Here is a 22,383-nt window from a genome sequence, read left to right on the forward strand (position 1 = left end):
TTTCAAGCTATATTACTCCATTATTTAACATAAATTGAAACAAGTGGTGTCTGTAGTATTATTCCCAATCGACATAATGGGATCCTACTAGTGAAGCTATAAAAGAAAAATGAAATTCCATAAACAATGAATGATGGATAAATAGGTACCAGTATGCTCGTAGATACTATTTTTACCATATCTTTAAAATTTTTCCAACAGTTTTTTGTGCGGCCATTTAGCTCTAATTTCCATCCCTATATCAAGGTTTCCTTAAGTTCTGTAAAGTGTAATCAATCTGTTAAATTAGTATATCTCTCAGTATGCAAGTTATTAAGAGAGACACCTTTTACTTTGTATTCAGGAGATAGACTTTTGCTTGTGTTGATTGCACAGGTCTTTCCATTATTTTAATTTCTAAGTTTATTAAATTCTGTTCTATACCACAATAGCTTACAATTTTATTTTCAAGCTAGTAGCCCTATTGCAGAGAAGATTTTCTAATACAACATTGAATACAGGTTTAACATTAGGCGAGCTTCTGATCAGTCAACAATTTATACCATTCTTGCCAAACTTCTTTGCATCATAGGGAAAAGGAAGGAGGGCACTGTCCACGTATACTGCAACAGGGGAAGGATGGTGGCTGTTGAAGGGAGGTAAGAGCAGTGGGTTATTGTAATGATGTGAAGAATGCATATAAAAAGCAATGAACCTACCATTTGAATGGCACGTGACAGTTGTGAACTTAATTCTGTATAATGAAGTAGGTTTGTAATGATAATGTGACAGTTCATGGCGAAAGAAAACTGATAGTGCTGAAGTATAATAGAAATAATAATAATTCTTAGAAACATTGACAATTTTTTTTCATTTGCAGTTTTCAAATTTGTCAGCAATAAAGTGACATCGAAATAATTAATTTTATAGAGTGTCCTCAATGTCAATATTATCTGGCCGTGTATCTATGAATGTCGTAATAAGTCACTATTATACTTCATTGCATTGTATGATACGAAATGACGCTAATAGAAAGAGCGATGGTTGCAGTATTATACTATTTAAGCCACTAGTGTAGCTCAGTTGGCTGAAGTGTTTGCTTGCCGATTTGAAGTTGCACTCGGACGTGGGTTCGATTCCCGCTTGGGCTGATAACCTGGTTGGGTTTTTTCAGTAGTTTTCCCCAACCGTAAGGCGAATATCAGGTAATCTGTGGCGAATTCTCTGCCATATCTCGCCAAATACCATTGACGCTAAGTAATCTTATAGTTGATACAGCGTTGTTAAATAAACAACTAAAAAAATATCACTCCGCTAAAGCAACAACGAATATTTTCAACGCCCATATGCTCCATACCTTATCGTTATCACTCGTCAGCTGCAAAGAAGTTAATTTTTTTATAAATAGCAGAGAGAAAAACAAACAATTGTATCAATAAAATTGTACTCTGTACCCTAATTCAGTTTATTCATAGACCTGACAACTTTTCTTCACGTTGAGGTAAAAGCACAGCCTTGTATGTATAGTCACGAAGCTTGAGTTGTTGAAGGTACTGGGAACAATAGACTGTGCCGGTACTATTTCGCATTGTTAGTGATGAGGCGATAGTAGCGATTCTAGTCGTTAGCAACTATTTATGGATGCATAATCTCTATGTATTGGGCTTCGTGTCTGTATATACTAGACTGTAGTACAAGGAAGCCGTCAATTTTTCTAAAGGAGGGTTGAAGCTAGAGTATAAATAGTAATAATAATAATAATAATAATAATAATATTATTATTATTATTATTATTATTATTATTATTATTATTATTATTATTATTATTATTATTATATAACTCTTTTGGGTTGAAAACGACGAGCTAGAAAGAGATTATAGAGACAGGCCAGGCCTGTTCAGGATCGATACCGGTTATCACAATGGCCACCGCCTTCTTCAAGATTTACTTTTAGTATTTCACCTCATCCTTGTCAGGCATTACAGAGATCATAATTGTCTTTCATGCACGTGTGATGGCTGAACATGTTTGCAATATGGATATAGTGTCACAAGTTTTAGAAAAAGCCGCAAAGGAGGCGGAAAAGTTTAAGCCAATTAATGTTGAAAAGCATCTTGAACTTGAATATGATCTGGGAACGTTATTAGCCATTGACACTAATGATTTAGACGTACAACAGTTAAAGTTAGTATAAACAACTAGGTTATGTTTACACAGTAATTCGTGATAGAGCTAACAATCTCTTATTTTCTGTGTTGTTTCAGATCCGATTCAAGTAGAGACAGTTATTTAAAGGATCTCGCCAGAGATAACACTCAACTTCTATTAAATAAAATTTGGGAATTACCTACAGAAAGAGTTGAAGAAGCTATTGTTGCCAAACTTCCTGCACCAACATTTGTATTGCCTCGAGAGAAGCCAGTTCCAAAACCTAAGCCATTAACAAGGTGGCAGAAATTTGCAAAGGAGAAGGGTATAACAAAAACGAAAAAATCGAAGCTCACCTGGGATGAAACTTTACAGGTAAGGCAATAATATACAGTTTACTTAAAATTAAGTCGCAATCTTTGAAATAAACATAGAGGAAATAGTGGGCGCACTTCCGTACAGGGCAGCGCATTTCTCTAAGGTTAGAGCCCAGTTTAGGTATGTGTGTGTGTATTCGAAAATTTGGGGGATAATTAAGGGTGTACATTCGTATGTGCGAATATATCGATAGTAGCCTAATTAATTTTTGATTAATACATACACACCTAAACTGGGCTCTAACCTTAGAGAAATGCCGCTGCCCCTGTACGGAAGCGCGCCCGAAATAGCATACAATGTTAGGGTGTAAATATTTTATTAAATTTAGATCTAACCTAAAAAAAAAAAAGGTAAATAAGTTATGTAGATGATGCCAGTTTTTTGTTGGGTTAGATATTTTCTGTACTCAAAAAATATATTATGACCTTCAATAATACATTATAGATCACTGCAAACATGTAACAACTCTAAGCAAGATTTTCGATTCGTTCATAATTCTAAGGACTTCCTGATTGTTTCAGTTATTCACAAAAGATAGTTTCATAATTATTCACTTTAATGGCATCGTGGGTTTACTGTTTGGGATTCTTTTATTATAGGATATCGCTTAAGTTTGCTTGTAACATCTGGTAGTGGGGATCGTGTTGCACTGTTTTTTACCCTCCGCCAGCGTGTATTTCCATAAATGTTGGGAATTAAAGGTTAGGTTAGGTTATAATGAGGGGATAGGTAGGCCGAAATGATAGGGCCGAGGAATGTGACAAGTTTAAAATGGATTAGATGAGGGAATAGGTACGGTCACACGTCGCTACTTTTGCAGCTCTGCAGTACAAAAAACTGCAACTCTCCTTACTGCGATGTGTGAACAATGGTGCAACCCAAAAAGTAGCGGCTGCCGAACCTGTTATCCACTACTTTTCATGCTGCGCGCAGCTTATAAGTAGCGACGTGTGAACAGGGTTCTCAGCATTGCAGCCGCAGCATTTTTGATATTGGTTTTGTTGGAACTTTTGCTGCGGTTGCGACCAGTATTGCCACTCAAATGTGCCAATGTTACTTTTATTGTTTGGATGTATTTTAATGTTAAATGTCATGAAAATAAATGATTTGTAACAGTTACTAAATATACAACACAGTCTGAGTATATTTGCTGACGATATAATTAATTTTTTTTAATTTTCCGTAGCGTAGTTTCAAACAGGAGGGTTGTCAACATTGATTACGTGAATATGCTGTTGGTTATCATTTAAGTATATAGGCGTTTTTAATAGCTTTATAGTAAAAATAATGCCAATTTCTGAATACTAGTTAGGAAAGAAAAGCAAATAATAGATAAGTACCAGTAAGCTATCATATGAGTTTCATAATACTGCGAACATAACCACAAAATGTATATTGAAAAGTCAACACGGAGATGGAGATGGAAACCTACTGCTAGACTGTGGCTGCAGAAGTAGTACCTTGTGTGTGAACAGACTTGCAACCTCCAGTTGCAACTTTTACAGCACTCGGGTTGCACAGCACGTAAAGTAGCATGCAGCGCGCTACTTTTGGCTTACGTGTGAACACGATATGCAACTTTTGTACTGCAGCTGCAAAAGTTGCGTGTCGTGTTCACACGTAATCCAAAAGTAGCGTGCTGCACGCTACGTTCGCAACTTTTGCAGCTGCAGTACAAAGTTGCGCAGCAAAAGTAGCGACATGTGACCGTACCTTAAGTGACAGGAAACTGAAGAATGTAACAAAGTTATAGTGGATTAAATGAGGAGATAGCTAGAAATGTGACAAAGTTAGAGTGGGTTAGATAAGGGGATAACTAAATGACAGAAGACTGAGGACTCTGACAGTGTTAGATGAGGGAATAGGTAAGTTGGTGCAGCTAAAGTAAACAAATATCCAGTTTATATTAGTTTCATTTAACTTACCCTTGGTTCTTAATTTCTTTGACATGTTCTGCTAACTTCGTAATCATGTTACGAGTTTCACAATGTTGTCCGATAGATGAATTTCAAGCATAATTGATTCTTTCTGAATTACTGATTTTAGATCTTAAATTCATTCTCTTTGTTCTGTATGGAAAAAATTTATTGTTCTTATGATATTTATATTCAATTTTAGCTTCAGCTTGTAAAATAAATCTCGAATCAGACACTTGAAGGATTTTTTAAATAATTATTATTGGTACTGTATCTATTTATTATTTTAGCAGATAAATGCATTGGATATAGAATACCAATTATAATAAATTTTTGTTATATAAATTGCACACCAGTTCATGTTAATAGAACTGCAGTTATTTTATTCCACTTCCACACATTCAGCTGTCTCTTCAGTAATACCAACATAACTTTGGTGACATTACGAAAGTTTCATGCTAGGCTGATTTTCTCTTCCAAAATTATTGGAACAAACTCAGCGCTATTTCACCTTTTCTGTAATAAAAAGATAATTTTATTGCGTAAAATTGCAGTCTTTAGTTTGCTTTGTTTAGCAGCATAATGAGAAACTACTTAATAATCATAATGATGATTGTACGTGGAATTGAATAAATGATTAAGTATTCTCTGCGACAGATGTTACTGATACAGTAATGTTTTCATTTTGTACAAAATCTTTTATTACAGTCGTTCTCCAGTAAAAGTAAAATGACCTCTGGTCAATATTTCTTTTAACTGTTCAAATATTATATAATATAATATATTAACATATTATGTGGATACCATGTACTGTATAGTTTAATCCGAATATTTTCCTGAAGTATTGTACATTGCTGCAGATAGGCTTATACCCAGTGTTTTTATAACTCTAAAAGAAAGAATGACAAGGAAATGAAAGACATTAGCAAAAGAGTTGCAGTGGCCAATATTGTAACTCCTCTGGATTGGAATAATTCACTTTTGCTTAAAGTTTTCATGATGATTATAATAAATTATTCGTTTATTTATTTATCTATTTGTTTACTTGGTTTTATTATATGCCTTTGAGCTTGAAAATTTAGTTTCTTCTGTAATGAAATGTCTTGTTCCAGAAATGGGTGCCTCGTTATGGCTTCAAACGATCAGCAGCAGAAAAGGAGAAGAATTGGTTGCTGCCTGTGCCAGAAAAGGGAGATCCCTATGAAGATCAGTTTAGCAAGGTGGCTAACACCAAAACTGAAAAAGTTGCGAAGAATGAGTTCCAAAGGCTCAGAAATTTGGCCAAAGCTAAAAATATCAAGGTTCCAAGACTGGGATTTGCTTCAACAGACAAACTTAACTCCAAACAGGTTATAATTGTTTACATATTTGTGTATTATTTAGGAATATGGCATAATTACAGTGAAACTTCTTCTATAGATCTTGCAGTTATGCGTTTTTTTTTTACATTTATTCATTTCTTTTTTGAGGTCCTGGCAACATTCGTATACTTCCCATGTTCATTTATTTTGGATATACGTTTTTCGTTTATTTGTTTTTTACTCTTCTACGGTCTTAATTTAAACCCCAATAGATACGAAACGTCATTTAGGCCTATCTATATTCTAAATCAGTTTTGCTCGAAATTAGGTTTTCCATGAAAATATATGAACGTGAAAATAAAGTGTGTGTTCATTGTTAAGATGTGGTCCACTTTGAAATTCGTAAAAATTGGAAGCTTTCCTCCAGAAATTTTGTGTTCTTTAATGATGCTGTTAGTGCATTAGAAACAGTGAAATATTTTGTAACACATATCATGATGCACCGTAATTCAGAGATCTCAATAGGGCCTTCTCGGAGCACTTCCTCCTCTCACTTTCTTTAATGTAAGAGTGAAACAAGATGCGGGAGCAGTTCGTGTATCTCCGGATGACGTCATTGACCACGATGTTTGAATAGACATCTCCAACCGCTACGATGTAATGGTCAGTCTGTGTTCATCTCTGAGGAAAAAATGTCCTTATTACCATAAATGTGTGAAGAAATAAAAGCTTTCATAGGGAAAGTGAAATTGTGGGAGTCGCAAGTTTTAGTGGGATTATTATTATTATTATTATTATTATTATTATTATTATTATTATTATTATTATTACTGTTGTTGTTGTGTATATAGAAGGACTTGAGAAAATAATTTGAGACCAGATTTAAAATTTGAATAGTTCTAATCTATATACTAATAATAAATCTGTAGCCGAAATTTTTATGGTAATTTTCGATTTTCCAAAAATAATTGGTCCTAACATATATAATTAACCACCCTGAAACCGAAAATCGCTTTTTTGAAATTTTTGTTTGTATGTCTGTCTGGATGTTTGTTACCTTTTCACGCGATAATGGCTGAACCGATTTATATGAAAATTGGAATATAAATTAAGTTCGTTGTAACTTAGAATTTAGGCTATATGGCATTCAAAATATTTTATTTAAAAGGGAGGTTATAAGGGGGCCAGAATTAAATAAATCGAAATATCTCCCTTATTATTAATTTTCTTGAAAAATATTACATAACAAAAGTTTCTTTAAAATAATTTCCGATAAGTTTTATTCTATGCAAAAGTTTTATAGGACGGATATTTAATGAGATAAATGAGTTTCAAAATTACAATGACGCCATCTAAGGTGGTGTAATGAAATAAAAAACAAATGACTTCGTCTATAAGGAGCCTTGGACAATAACAATCGAAAGCTATGAAACATAGCCTACAGAGAATATTTCTGTGTTTGTATGAAGTAATATCAGAAGCTAAATTAACCGATTTGTGTAATTAATTATTAATTCACCATTGGAAAGTGTAGTTTCTCTACATGGACATAATGCTATAATGTTATTACAGTAACTTCTGAGTGAATTGAGGACAGGTAAGATTAAAATAGCTTCTTATGCACAGAAAACTTGCTAGGCTATTCTGTACATTCGTTTCCTGTATTTCCTAAAATAATTTTTATGGCCAAATGAGTGGTCTCTGGATCAAAATGATGGCATTTTAATTTTTTAAATACAATTTAAATTAAGTAACATAGTAAACGATTTATCCTTCTATCAAACACGAATGTTCCCTGGATCAAATGTCCTATTTTAATTATGTAATTACTTTATATTTATTTCTAACGGGTGCAGTGGAGCGCATGGGTACAGCTAGTTTTAAATAATTGTTTGTGAATTCCTAAGATGTTTTGGTTATTTTAATTATTGAAAACATTTTAACTATTATTGTAATGAATATATTAATATTGGCATATCGTAACAATACAGACTTTAACAACCAACAAGTTAAATAATTTAATTATTATTTTAGATATAGTATAAACTTGAAAGAAAAAAGAGATACCAAAAACAATTTATAGAAATGAAGTACTGTTGTTGTTTAGTCAACTGTTCGAAGGCAGGTCTGAACTTCACAAGTGATACTAACAAGGCACCACTTATGAGGCAATTAGGCCAAGAGATAATGGGATAGGATGGCCAGTTCCTTGTGCTTAAATAATTACTTAAGTAATTTCTTCCAAAAACAATCGTCTATTGTGACATGCATATTAAGTACAACACAAGTACAGCTTTGTAGCATTTCTCCCGCGACAGTTACAACTTAGCTCGCTCACACTTGTAACATACTCAACGATCGGTTATCTTCGGCTATTGCGCTTATCTCTTCAGCTGACTACGCTATCTACATTTGCTCTCTGTAACAACTTCTATGCGTTGGCCTTGAGATGCGTGATGTAATTTAATAAATTATGGAACAGTTATCACAATTAGAGGGCATGGTTTATTCCTACAAATAATCTTACATCCTTCAACAATATGTGTTACAAATTTTACTACTGTATTATAGACTCAAAGATGGCGTAACTATGAAGTTTTAAATTTCCCGTGTAAATTTGTTACTAAATTGATAACTTATTCTTCCACCATAGTTCTCAAATACTATTTCAGATGTTATTAATTGTCATTTTAGTTCACATTTTTTCTTTCCTCAGGTCCCCAAAAACCATATAATAGTTATTTATTATTAAGGCCTTAATCTGTTGTTTTTTGCCTGAGGTATCTAATAGACCTGAGGTGTGTAGCTCCGAGGGATATATACTGAGTTCGCTAAAAACGCTAATTACGACCTTAATACATGCAAAATGTTATGCACAACAAGATAATTTTATCATTTTAAAGATAAAGGCAAAGAATTAAAATGTATGTATGTATTTATTTACACTACAAGTGGGCAAGCACCCGGTGGCAGTGGTATATACTATATAAACAATACACAATAAAATGATAAGCAATACACAATAAAATTTACAATACACAATACAATTTTACAACACATATACAATTTTATACACAATACAATAAGAATACACAATACAGTTTAACACAATAATAATAAAACATAAATAAAATACCTAATTTTACAATACAATCTACATAAGTTTCAGTAGTCTTTCACTTTACTCTCATCTCATTCCCTCTAGTGGCACTATGACGCATTTCACTGACACTTTAGCACACATTTCACTGACACTCTGTAACACATTTCACTGACACTATAGAACACATTTCATTGACGCTATAAATTATCACTGATCGGAACTGTTCACTGCACTGTAAAACCATAACTTCACTGACTCACCTCGCTTCACTGATACAACAGTTCAAATAAGTCAAAATAATTACATCCTTATGCATACTTATAAACAGAACTACATTTAAACTAAACATTTCTAGTCTAAGGCCCTCTTACACGCTATTTTTAAATAATTTACAATTCAAACCAAGGAAGTAAACTCGTCATACATACATACATGTCACCTTAAAAAATTAAATGTTGAATGTCACCTTAATTTTAATTTGCACTTTATACACAACTTTTTAAGTTATTCTTGAATCTCCTTAAGGAAGGACAGCCCTCAAAGACCGCTGCAGGTTGGTCATTCCAATCATTTATAGTTCTATTTAAAAATGACAATTTACCTACATCCGTTTTCTGTTTCCTGCATTTGATTTTAAAATCATGATCGTTCCTACCATAGTACGTTGGCTTTTCTAACCGAGCCGTTATGTCTACCCATGCTTTCTGACCTAGATGTGCTCTATACAATGATGTTATAATACATATACATAATACATACATATTATGATTTAGATATTTAAGATTTAAGATATTTAAGTCGGGTTATTAAAGCAAAATAAAGTAGGCCTGTGCAACCTTGTGACTACAGTAAGTAACAATAGAAATGAACAACCTTCATATTTTCAGATTTCATAACTTTCATGTTTTCAGATTTGTATTTAATAGTATGAATAGATAAAATACTAAAATGTAAAGTTGATGTGTGGTAGCATTGATGAATAATAGTTACTGTCCTGCACTCCACCTGATATTGCAGATGCCGTGAAAAGTGAGATTCCTTAGCTTGTTGCTTTCTAAATCAAAAACAGTTTATGAAAAAAACATATAACGATTTTGTGGAATGGTGCAAGAAGAGAAATATATATTATATATATATATATATATATTTTTTTTTTTTTGATGTACCGAAGTACATATGATATTTCCATGCAGATATTCTGCGTCATCACATGATGAAAGAGAGATGGAACGGAGAAAAATTCTCTCCGGCGCCGGGATTTGAACCCGGGTTTTCAGCTCTACGTGCTGATGCTTTATCCACTAAGCCACGCCGGATACAATCCCGACGCCGTTTAGAATCGTCTCAGTTTTTTCTCCGTTCCATCTCTCTTTCATCATGTGATGACACAGAATATCTGCATGGAAATATCATATGTACTTCGGTACATCAAAAAAAATATATATATATATATATATATATATATATATATATATATATGATATGCGTAATAAATCACTTTGTGATTTAAGACGGCGCCCATACTGTCGGATCCCGGCCAATCAGTCACTTATCTGAGTGCACCTCAACACATGTATGGACTTCGGTCCTGCGTTCATAGACATCTATGACGTAGTGCAGAGGGCGGCCACTAGAGGGAACCCAAGAGATGGAGCTTAAACTGAGACGATTCTAAACGGCGTCGGGATTGTATCCGGCGTGGCTTAGTGGATAAAGCATCACCACGTAGAGCTGAAAACCCGGGTTCAAATCCCGGCGCCGGAGAGAATTTTTCTCCGTTCCATCTCTCTTTCATCAGAAGAGAAATGTTTACTGTAAGTGTAAGGAATCTGTAATGTTGGCATATTTTTTCTGTATTATTGCAATCCAGAAAAGCATCTTCTTTATGATTGTATTATTTGATGCTAAAATCAAAGACAGTGTCGAAATCAATAAATTTCCAAGATTATAATAATATTGATGGTGTTCAGGTAAAATACAGTAATTTTTTTTTCAGAAACAGCTTAATTAAATTTTAACACATTGTTATTAGTTATAATAATAATAATAATAATAATAATAATCCGTGGCACTACAGCCCGTGAAGAGCGCAGACCGACCAGCTGGCTGCTGGCTTCACGTTCACATGCCGAAGCAGAGATGGACGATCATCCAACCAGAATGGAGGTATTGTGTGGTTAGGACGATGATCCCCCCAGCTGTTATAGCTGGCTTATGCAACCAGATTTCACTACCTATCATAGCTCCCCAAGTGCATCACGATGCTGGGTGGGCGCTGGTCCCTACATTGGCCGAAATTTCATGAAAAAATTTCTTCCCCCATGAGGACTCGAACCAGCGTGCATTCTGTAACGTGAGTCCTAGGCAGGATGCCTTAGACCACGACACTACGGCACAGGATGTTATTAGTTATATATTTACTTTATATGAAGGACTGTAAACATAATTGTCGAAAAACATACACTACTGTGCAAAAGTCTTAGGCAGGTAATAAAAATTGTAAAAAAAAGAACAAAAATGCCATGAAAAATAAAGTATTTATTATCAAAGTACAGTGAAACCTGTTCAAGACGGAAGTGACATGGTCCTAATTTTTTTTCCGTTGGGGACAGGTTTCCGTATTCAGGTATTACATTAAAATGGAATATTTTATCATTCGTATACATGGAAAACAAAATTACACGTTGCAAACTGCAAGGAATACAAAATATTCCGTTTAACACTACTCATATTAAATCAGCTTTTTGTAGCTTATTCCGTTAGTGAATCATCGTGATTAAAATCTCATTTTCTATACAAATGTTATTGTAACTCACTCATTACTCATTAAACACTACTAAAGTTTACTAATCTCATTGAATTTAATATCTAACACTATACTATAATACTTTTCTGTATATCACTGCACATATTAATTAATTGGACTAGGAGCCATCCATTAGAAGGCTTGAATTCTGGTTTATCTAATTTCTTTCCCAGTTCAATCGCTTGCTTTGCTAAATAGATCCAGAAATTGGCTTGTTCTTTGAAAGGTCATGAGGAACCCACTCCCACAACAGTTCATTTATTTCCACATAAACAGTTTCTTTCTGGTTCCTTTTATGTTATCATTATTCGCCGCAAGCCACTCACTCATTTAAGTGTCACACTGAGTTTTTCACAACTGAACTTCAACGTTATTTCACATACACTTCGTTTCTAATTTTCCTTTAACTCGATGACGTTTATTTCATCACTTAATGTTAATGCCACATTTTACGCAACTTTTTTTTACCAGGAAATCGCTACACTTGCGCTCTGTCTAGGTACGACAGTTTACGGGTGTGAAGCATTGAAAATCTTTGAAGGGACTCGTCTGCCTAGTCAACAGGGTAATAAAATTTATGACTGACAGGCCAACACACCCTCGCACTCTCTAAGATTTTGCAAAGAAAACTTGTTTTTATCTTAGTGACCTACATATTTCGTATATTCCTTGAAATTACACCCTGTTTCAAAATATAGTTACAAAATATAGTGTATCCAAAATATTATTTCCGTTTTGAACAGTAGCAGGCAGTTTCCCTTTCCGCGTTGGACAGTTTCCGTTTTATTCAGGAAAAATTACAAAATAATACATACGAATTTCGCCGGGACCAATAAATTGTTCCGAAATAGACAGGATTCCGAATTATTCAGGTTCTGATTTGAACAGGTTTCACTGTATTTAGAAAACACAGAAAAAAGCAATATCACACACAAGAGTCACTGAGTAGGTTCATGACACTAATATGATGTGTGACCGCCTTTAGACAACAATATCTCTTGAATTCTCTTAGGTATACTTTCTTGCAATTTCTGGAGAACTGTGGTAGGAATATTCCTCCACCTGCCACAAAGTAGCTGTAGACTTTGGCTGCTTTTTCATCTTCTCTTTGCCCAGATAATCCCAAAGACACTCGATAATATTAAAATCTGGACTATGAGGAGGCCAGTCCAACAGCTGAACATTTCCTCTACCTTATTTTTGCTGCAAGTAGGTTTTCACTATATTTTCTGTGTGCTTCGAATCATTTTCCTTTCGAAAGATAAAATCACTTCCAATTAATTGCAAACCTGATGGCATTGCATGATGAATCAATATTTGTTTGTATTTAACAGCTGTCAGCTTACCTTCAATTCTTATTAAATCACTCACTCCATTAACTCCATATTTCCACACTACCACCCCCGTGTTTCATAGTTGGTTGCAGACATGCCTCCTTTAATTGTTCTCCTTTCCTCTGCCTGAAATACTGCCTTCTATGACTTCCGAAGATTTCAAATTTTGATTCGTCGCTCCAAAGGAGTTGTTTCCATTATTGGCTCCCTATAGTTTGTGTTCTCTTGCGAATGATAATCGCTTTGTCCTATTACCCTTCCGTAAGAAAGGCTTTTTTGCAGTAACACGTCTATGAAGACGATTTTTGATGAATGACCATCATACTGTAGATGCATGTACTTTAGTATTACTGTTTTCAGAAAGTTCTGCTGCCAGCTGTGCACTTGAAGCTGCTCTACTTCTCAGGGCTGTCACTTTCAGATACTGTTCATTCCTTGCAGTCAATTTCTTGGGCCTGCCAGTCCGCTTTCGATCATTTACTGTCCCCAACTGTAGCTTTTCACTCAGAATCTCCTGTACTGCTCAACGCGATACACCAGTTTGTCGTGCAATACTTGCTTGACAATGATACTGCTCACTCAAAAAACAGATTTTGTATGTCATTTCAACTGAAATTTTTACCATAGCTGCTTTTTTTCTTGTTCAACCTGCTAAGAAGAGACTCAGTCTATTACTAACTTCAATGTTGTTCTATTCTTAAAGAAACACATTCATTTCATCTAGTACACACCATTGATTACAGCTTGTTCTGTTTATATGTAATTTGTTGTTGTTGTTTTCTAATGCCAGGCGTTTGATAATAAAGTCATTTGACCTCTTGCACTCCAATATTTTTCAAAGATATTATCAAGACCAGCCACTGAAGCACAGATTTTGAGGTGTTCCGAATCCATTTCTTGGTTTGAGTTGCACAATGGACAGTTAGGGGACTGATATATTCCAATTCTATGCAGTGTTTGGCCAAACAATCATGGCCTGTTGCCAATCTAAATGCAGCTACAGACGATTTTCGTGGTAAATCGGGAATTAACTGTGGATTTTGATGCAGAGAGTTCCATTTTTTCCCTTGGGATTGTGTTATCAAATTTTGTTTGTTGAAGTCTAAGTATGTAGATTTAATAAATCTTTTCACAGAGTAAAACGTAGATTTAGTAACAGGTCTGTAAGTAGCAGTGCTGCCCTTCTTTGCTAAAGCATCCGCATTCTCGTTTCCCAGGATTCCACAATGGGATGGTATCCATTGGAATACAATTCTTTTATTGAGTGATATTAATTGAGAGAGCATTTTAGTTATTTCTGCTGTTTGAGATGAAGGTGTGTGTTTAGAGACTATTGATAGAATAGCTGCTTTGGAGTCTGACAATATAACTGCATTTTTAAATTTACTGATGTGGCATAGAAGATTCCTGAGACTTTCACTTATTGCAATGATTTCTCCATCAAAACTTGTTGTTCCATACCCAAGAGATCTATAAAGTGAGAAGAGACAGCACGTAACACCTGCACCGGCACCTTGTTCTCTGGAGATCAAGGATCCGTCAGTGTATAAATGAAGCTAGTTTTGTGGAGTGTATCTAATATTAATTGTCTCTAAAGACAATTGTTTTAGTATTCCAGTGTTTACTTCTGATTTCAGTATTTCTTCTGTTAAATTTAGATTATATTCTATATTTAATAGAGTTGAAGGGTTTGGTTTAATTTGTAGGATTTCTTTTAAATTCGGGATATTGATTTTCTGTTTTAATTCTTGAACAATGGATATGAAACTTTTTTGAGTTTTCAATCTACAGAGAGGACTGTATGAATGCCAATTGTTTCCTGGTAATCTAATAAGTTTTTCATATTGAATCAAACACAGCACTCAGTATACCCGAGCGAGGGTTGTGTCATGGGTCTATAAAGGAATGTGGTGTTTCCATGGTTTTACATTAAGCTTGGTTTTGATGACGGAGACGAATTCTTGTACTTATTTCACCAGTAAGACTTCATTCTAACTTGTTTTAGACTACTTTCATTCTCAATTCTAGGAACTAGAACATAATATAAATGTATTGCATCGGGTGCCTAAGACTTTTGGACAGTAGTGTATCTTCACATTTTGTAATTAAATTTTAAGTAACTGCACTAATTACAGCAAAAAAAGTAATATTTAAAAAATGAAGGTTAAGCCGTTTTACCTAAACACTATTGATATGTTATAGCCTTACAAGCTATCTTATCATCCTAGGGCTATAAAGCACTGTTTATGTCTGCATGATTATAGACTGGTCGGGCATAAATTAAGTTTAACTGTAATTGTATGTCCTGCGCTTTAGTGTTATGTGCATTTAGAAAAGCTGTGATGTAAGTCTGCTGTTGAATTCCTTCTGAATGAAGGAGAAGATGAGGAGAGAAGAAACAGATTGTAATGTGGACTGGACCAGACTCCACTGCCAGGGGATGTATAAAAAGAATATGAAGAAGGAGATACAATCACAAGCTCTTTCAAATGTTCAGGAGCACAATATAATTGCGATTAAAAAATCCTCAAGAATAAGAGACTGGGACATCTCATGAGGATGACTGATACAGAAATACCCAAAAGGCTTTTATTCATTGAAGCAAGGGGCTACAAACATGGGATACCAAAAACGATATGACAGGATTGTGTAAGGGATGATTTCAATCTTCAATCTTCTTAATGTATCCAGCTGTTTGCTGACAACATAAAGTCCACTATAGCCAACTGTAGTCTATTCAGTTGTTGTTTTTCATGAGAAATGAGGGTTATTTTGATCGGTGTTCATTATAGATGGCTGTTGCTAGTAGCCAGAGTTGGGGTGTAGTCAATATATACTGCAGGGCTGTGTCTTCTGCAACTGGTACTGATGATTTTAATTTACTTCTTTTGTGGTTTATGGATGGACAGTATAGAAGAATGTGTTCCAGGTCTTCATCATGATTATTACACCACAGACAAGTAGGATTATCAGAAATGTGAAATCGGTGTAGGTACAATTGAGTGACAATGTGACCTGTTCTGGCTCTTGTTAAAAATGTTTGAACATGTCTGGGCAAGTTTTTGTACATTTCCAGGTCATTTGATTTCTTTTGTACAGACTGTAAAATTTTTCCTTTGTCAGAAGAGAGCCAATTGTTGATCCATAGGTTTGTAAAATGAGACTTTACTGAAGCAAAAGCACTGGATAGAGATATCACTTAAAGAGGTCTTGGTTGCAAATATGTTGCCTGTTTTGCAATATTATCGACTTTCTCGATTCCAGGTATACCACAATGACTAGGTATCCATTGAAATGTTGTACTTATTTGGAACACCAAAAGTCACACCGTCCAGTCAATCAGAGCCAAGTTTAATATTGAAAAGAACCATATAATGAGACAAAGAGGCAAATATAATACCAAAAGGATTGAAGTATGGTGTCAGTCCAATGCAGAAGCAAAATTCGTTCTCTGTAATATAAAAAATGAGGCTAAAAAGAATAAATTCCACGTCTCATTGGGTAGTACATTTAAAGACCGAGAATTAAAACGAAAAGGCAACATTAACGAAAAAGATATAGACACTCCAAAAATTTTACAAGGGATGATTTAATGAGCATGGGAATTTGGAATTAAAGGAGAAAAATGCAGGAACAGGAGACTTTTAAGGAAAATTGTTGAAGATATCGAGGTCCACTTTGGACTTTAGTGAACATGATGATGATGCAGGAATAATTATCTAGACTAAAAACACTATAAAAAGTAAAGTCATTCATATCATCCCTATACAGGCCATAGTAGAAGGAGATTTGCAGCGCCCATCTTCGGAGACAGATGGCACTAATAGCAGTAGGAATGTCAGTCCTAAGTGCTTGCCTCTTGGAGCAAGGGTCCCAATCTTTTAATTTTGTCGAACTTCACATTTTATACTAGTCTGATAAATTAATATTCTCTTTTTCTTTTTCCTTAGCTGGGAGAAGCTATATCAGTTGCAAAGATTTCAACTGCATCCATAGGGAAGTTTCAAGACAGTCTTCCCAAAGAGAAACGTGCAAAAAACATTGGACCTCTGCTTCCGAGTGGGAAGAAGAGGAAATTAGCTCCATTGAATTCTGCAGAGGAACGAAAGTCTAATATAAATATTCTTGACGGCATTCTAAACAAGAAACCCAAGCTGGATATTGAGAAGGCTGTGAACAAAATGATTAACACAGAGCAACAGGAGTAAGTATATAATCTTAAGATTTGTTATGTAAACAGCTTTCCTGTGTTAACTTTGTTGTGTTCAATTTAGCACAGTAAGGTTGTTTATATAACAAATTTACTAAATATTAAGTGATAAAAGTGTGTAATCAAGATGTATAAATGATTTTGTGCGAGATCGTGCATATTTGCTTGGTTTCCGCACAAAACCAATCCGTGACAAGTCTAAAATTCCACATTCAGTATTCCCAACCTAACACACATAACAATTTCTCTCTTCTTACTGCTTAAGTGACATATTGATTTTACTGCTTTAGGCTTTTAACATATTATTTTTAGAGACGTTCAATATAGTAATAATTATAAATTGGAAACTTACCACTGCAATTTCACCTAAATTGCACTGTTAATTATTGTTTTTAAATATTTGCAAAAATTAAGTAAACTTTACAACTCCACTAAAGTTACTGCATTCGTGATGCAAGTAACATTTAGGAAGCCATGAAAAAATCAACAAGATTCCAGACTCATCATAGACTGGGGGAAAAAAAAGACAGACGTATATCACGGCCTGCTGGAGTATAGTAAACACAGAAAACATTTTAAAGCAACGATGTTGAAGATAGATATTTTTGTTTTGCAAATTTGCCGTCATTGAACAGAAACCAAGATGGAGATTTCATTGCAACTAATTAGAAATTCCTCTTTCAGGTATGTAACAAACGATCTTCGCACAAAATAATGTATGATACACGAGCGGTATGTTTTCTTTCAATTCTCGGAAATTAAAAAAGTTCAACTACATTTCGCTTTTTCAAACTTTTCTTCGAACATGAAAACTTCAACATACCGCTCTTGTAATGCATATTACTATATCCTTTGCTAAGTAAAGTACTGTATTTAATAACGTAATTTCTCCCTTCCTTTTTTTTTTTTTTTTTCTAAAGATTCGGAGGCGAAAAATCGGGGGGGGGGGGATTGTGTGATGAGTATAAAATATCTGGTCATAAATAACATCTAACAATTCATGTACTAATCAAATTAATGTTTAATACTAAATAAGTATAAATTGTGTATATACAATTCGAGTAAATTTTTGCAGTATTGCGGCTTTTCTTTGTATTGATGTGTGTCATTTCTAATGTCAGTAGCCTGATTCTGACTAACCTTGAATCATGGTGTTAAACTTTGTGCATAAAATTAACATATTAATTATGCAAAGGTAATAAACTTACATATATTTCACACTACTGCTTTAATGAGAGAACAAATTCAGATCATATTCCGTGCTGTCAGAGAAATCATCGGTGTTTTTCACTGTAGAAGAATTTAATAAGGACTTTGGGTTTTCATGCACATTTTTACAATATTGAATCTTTGCGAAAGATGCTCTTGAAGGAAAAAAGTGTGTCCATTTTTTTTTATTATATGAAAGGAAAATTGCACGAGGAAAATAGAATTCTGAAAAATATTGTACAGATTACTGTGCACATTACTGTGGAATCCCGGCCACCAAGTCTCTCAACTGAGTGCGCTCCTTGTATAATGGCAGTTGACTTAATAAAATGTCAACATATATGCCCAACTTGGAGTCAGGCCACAAAGGGAAAAACACTGGAGGAGGGGAGTTTGATCCTGTACTGTGGATTGTACTTCGACGTAGCTCAATGGTGAGAGCGCTTGGTATGTAGAACCAAGGACCCGGGTTCGATCCCTGACGCCGGAGCGAATTTTTCTCCTCTAATATAAATTAAATCATTGTGATGGTGTTAAGAGATAATACTTCTTGTAATATCTAACCTTTTCAGAGTTATAAGTAAACCTCAGTGTGTGGTCACTGATTCAGTGGAAACAGGTTAACTGTGTACAGAGCATAGTGCAACACTATGCTTCAGGGATACTACATTTAGTATCTGATTAATATATAGTGAAATATGAGAGCACCGTTTCTACTGTTGTTGCAAATATTTTAAGTCCAAATTGCCTCCATGCTAAGCCAGGTGTATTCACTATCCTAGGTAAACCAAAGGAAAGTCTAATATATTTTAACATTCATGTTGATTTTCGTACATAGTAAATAACACTTAAAATTACTACCTTAAATATCCCCTGTACTATTATTGATATCGATGAGATGTTTTCACTAGATTTAAGGGCATATGAGGGCTAACAAAGCTAGCCTATAGAGAGTGAATATTAATCAGCATAAAGTTATTCTTATTTACTGGAATTGCCATAAATGTAGCATAAAATAAACTAAATAGAATTAGAATAATAATGACGTTTGCTGCATGTTTCCAATGCCAATAGTTAATAAAATCATCATCATCATATCCCTCACGTATTAGACCCTACAGGATCTGTTACGGTCTCATGCCAGCGCTTTCGTGGTCTTCCCAATTTCCTCTTTCCTCTTGGTACATAAGTAAGAATCTGTTTAGGCCATCTAGTGCGATCCATCCTTTCGACATGTTTTTTCCACTGAAGTCGATATTGTTGAACACCTTCACGTGGTGCAACCTGTTCCTAAACAGACGAGGCTCTGGGGACCGAGTCACAGCGATATAACTGTTCCAACACATATGGAGGAAATGCCATATAAACGCCTGTCCAGAAGGCTATTAAGGTAGCAGCCCTACCACTGGACTACTGTGCGACAGGCTTGTAACCTATCCACAGGAACTCCATATTACATTCAAGTCTCATAGTTAATAAAATATCACAATTAAACTTTTATCCTTCAGATGAAATACCTGTATGATACAAGAAAAACAATAACAGAAAATGGTGATATTATTTTGTTTACTGCAGTAACAGTAACAATAACAATGAAATGCCTGCTATTGGTTGAGAAGCTTTTTTCATCTAGTCTGCTTTCGAAAAACTGAAAGTTAGAATTTATAAAAATATTACTGATTGTTCCATATGGTTGTGAAACTTGGACTCTCACTTTAAGAGAGGAGCAGAGGTTAAGGGTATTCGAGAATAAGGTGCCTAGAAAAATATTTGGGGCTAAGAGGGATGAAGTTACAGGAGAATGGAGAAAGTTACATAATGTAGAACTGCAAGCATTGTATTCTTTACCTAATATAATTAGGAACATTAAATCCAGATTTTTTAAAACTACATTAGTTGAACTGTTAAAAGTGTTATAATTTAAACAGATTATATGCTTTATGACAGTCGGGTCCCATTTCAATACCGATGTGGTGTCATCTTCAGTGTCCTTGGGTAGTTGAAAGGATACTGAAGATGACTCACACTGGTGTCGAAACGGGACCTGTCTGTCATAAGGTACTTACATAACCTGTTTAAATTATAACACTTTTAATGGTTCAACTAATATAGTTTCAAGTTTTAAACAAGTGTTAATGTGAACAAGAAACAATGAATCCAGATGTTTGGGCAGAGCATGTAGCACGTATCGGTGAATTCAGAAACGTATATAGAGTGTTAGTTGGAAGACCTGAGGGAAAAAGACCTTTGGGGAGGTCGAGACTTAGATGGGAGGATAATATGAGCATGGATTTGAAGGAGGTGGGATATGATGATAGGGACTGGATTAATGTTGGTCAGGGGTACGATGGCGGGCTTATGTGAGCGTGGAAATGAACCTCAGGGTTCTCTAAACGCCATTTGAAAGTAAGTAACAATAACAATAGAAAGTGATGGTGATGTTCTTATGTTAATATTTAGTTTAGCATTTTCAGTGTTGGTAAATACCATCTTTTCTAACCACTAATAGTAGTTAATATATATATATTTTTTTTTTTCTGCTCGTTGCTATTAAAATTTTCCTTATGTTTCCCATACCACACAATGTGTTGGGTGGCGAGTACCATGATACAAACATCACATTGCTATGAAACTGACTTTTGTCATAATTCTGACATAATTTACATAGCCCCAAATAACAATGTCCCTATTCATATATAATTCATGTCAGATTATATCATTTCTTTTTATAGGCGATCAGAGGAAAAGAAAACTCAGAAGAAGGGCAGTGGAAAGAGAAGAAGTGGTGGAAAGAAAGGCCGAGGTGCTGGAAAACAGCGAACAGGTGCTAAACCTAAGGGTGGAAAGGGTACGAGAAAACCACGTGAGAAGACAGGTCGAAAGAGACGTTAATGCTTTGTGGTAATGTAATGTGTTATATGTATTTCAGATCATAATAAATGAATTAAGCAAATTTCTTTTGGTTTGGAGTATTAACTAATTTAAATTGATGTGATATTCATCCAGAAAATGTTTACATTATTTTCTAGGTGTAATGTACATGCAGTACAAAGTCATGTATATTTCGAGAGTTCTAAAAAGTGATAGAAGTGTATATGTATTCAGATATGTCACAGTCACCGAGGAATTGAGATAATAGTTACCTCTAGATCCACATTCCAAAATCCCTTAAGAATTATATTAATGAAACTGGCTGTCATTGAATGACACTTCGTCATTAAATTGACCATCATTAATTTGATTCAGAGTAATTAGACATAAACTTAAAATTTATTTAGCATTTGATTTCTGAAAGATACCTAAAATTTGATATGGATATGTATAATTCTTTATGCTCGTCCATGCCGAAATGTAGTAATTATACACCTGGTAGTAGCCCTTTAATGGACCTCATTAAAGTACACCTATTCATTAAAGTTCAGGTGTTCAGCCAATGACAAGTCACCTTTGTACCGTTATAAAACCGCAAGTATCGATTATTCTCGGATATGCAATCGAAAGACAATTAGCGAAAAGTCACGGAGGCTGGAAATCCAATACTGTCGCAGAAGGTTATGTTCTGTTACTATAATAATTAGCGTTAATTGTAAATAATATTCAAATAAATTCAATTTGTCATCTCGTTTTTCAATTCTAAATCAATTTCCAGGTTATATCAGAGTAATGTTCATCTTATTCTCTATAAAGGTCAATGACATTCGGCCTCGGAAAAAATCAATACTTTCGCGTCTGCGCACATCTCACAATTCAGGTCAGTTCGCACATAACCATAACAAGACCTAATTTTGAATAATTTCAAGTTAGAAATATGGTCGAGCATAAAAAGTCGTATGAAACTTGCCTATAATGGTAATTAAGACGCTCGTATGAAAATTATGAAACCTGCGCTCGTTTCATAAACAAACATACTTGCGTCTTAATTACTACCATTATAGGCTCGTTGCATAATGTACTATTATACCACCACAGCAATGCATTTTCCTTTTGTTTTCACAGTG

The 22,383-nt window shown here is 34.6% G+C and overlaps 1 protein-coding gene across 1 annotated transcript; it reads left to right on the forward strand.

The window, feature by feature from the left end:
• Positions 1 to 1,970: 1,970 nt before the first annotated feature.
• Positions 1,971 to 21,338, forward strand: LOC138706647 (ribosome biogenesis regulatory protein homolog). Its single transcript, XM_069836192.1, has 5 exons — positions 1,971 to 2,164; positions 2,245 to 2,503; positions 5,535 to 5,771; positions 16,917 to 17,170; positions 21,118 to 21,338. Exons 1-5 carry the CDS (start codon positions 1,995 to 1,997, stop codon positions 21,275 to 21,277), a joined length of 1,080 nt encoding a protein of 359 aa, XP_069692293.1. The 5' UTR covers positions 1,971 to 1,994; the 3' UTR covers positions 21,278 to 21,338.
• Positions 21,339 to 22,383: the final 1,045 nt, after the last annotated feature.

The sequence above is a fragment of the Periplaneta americana genome, chromosome 9 (assembly GCF_040183065.1).
Source record: "Periplaneta americana isolate PAMFEO1 chromosome 9, P.americana_PAMFEO1_priV1, whole genome shotgun sequence".
Lineage (NCBI taxonomy): Eukaryota > Metazoa > Arthropoda > Insecta > Blattodea > Blattidae > Periplaneta > Periplaneta americana.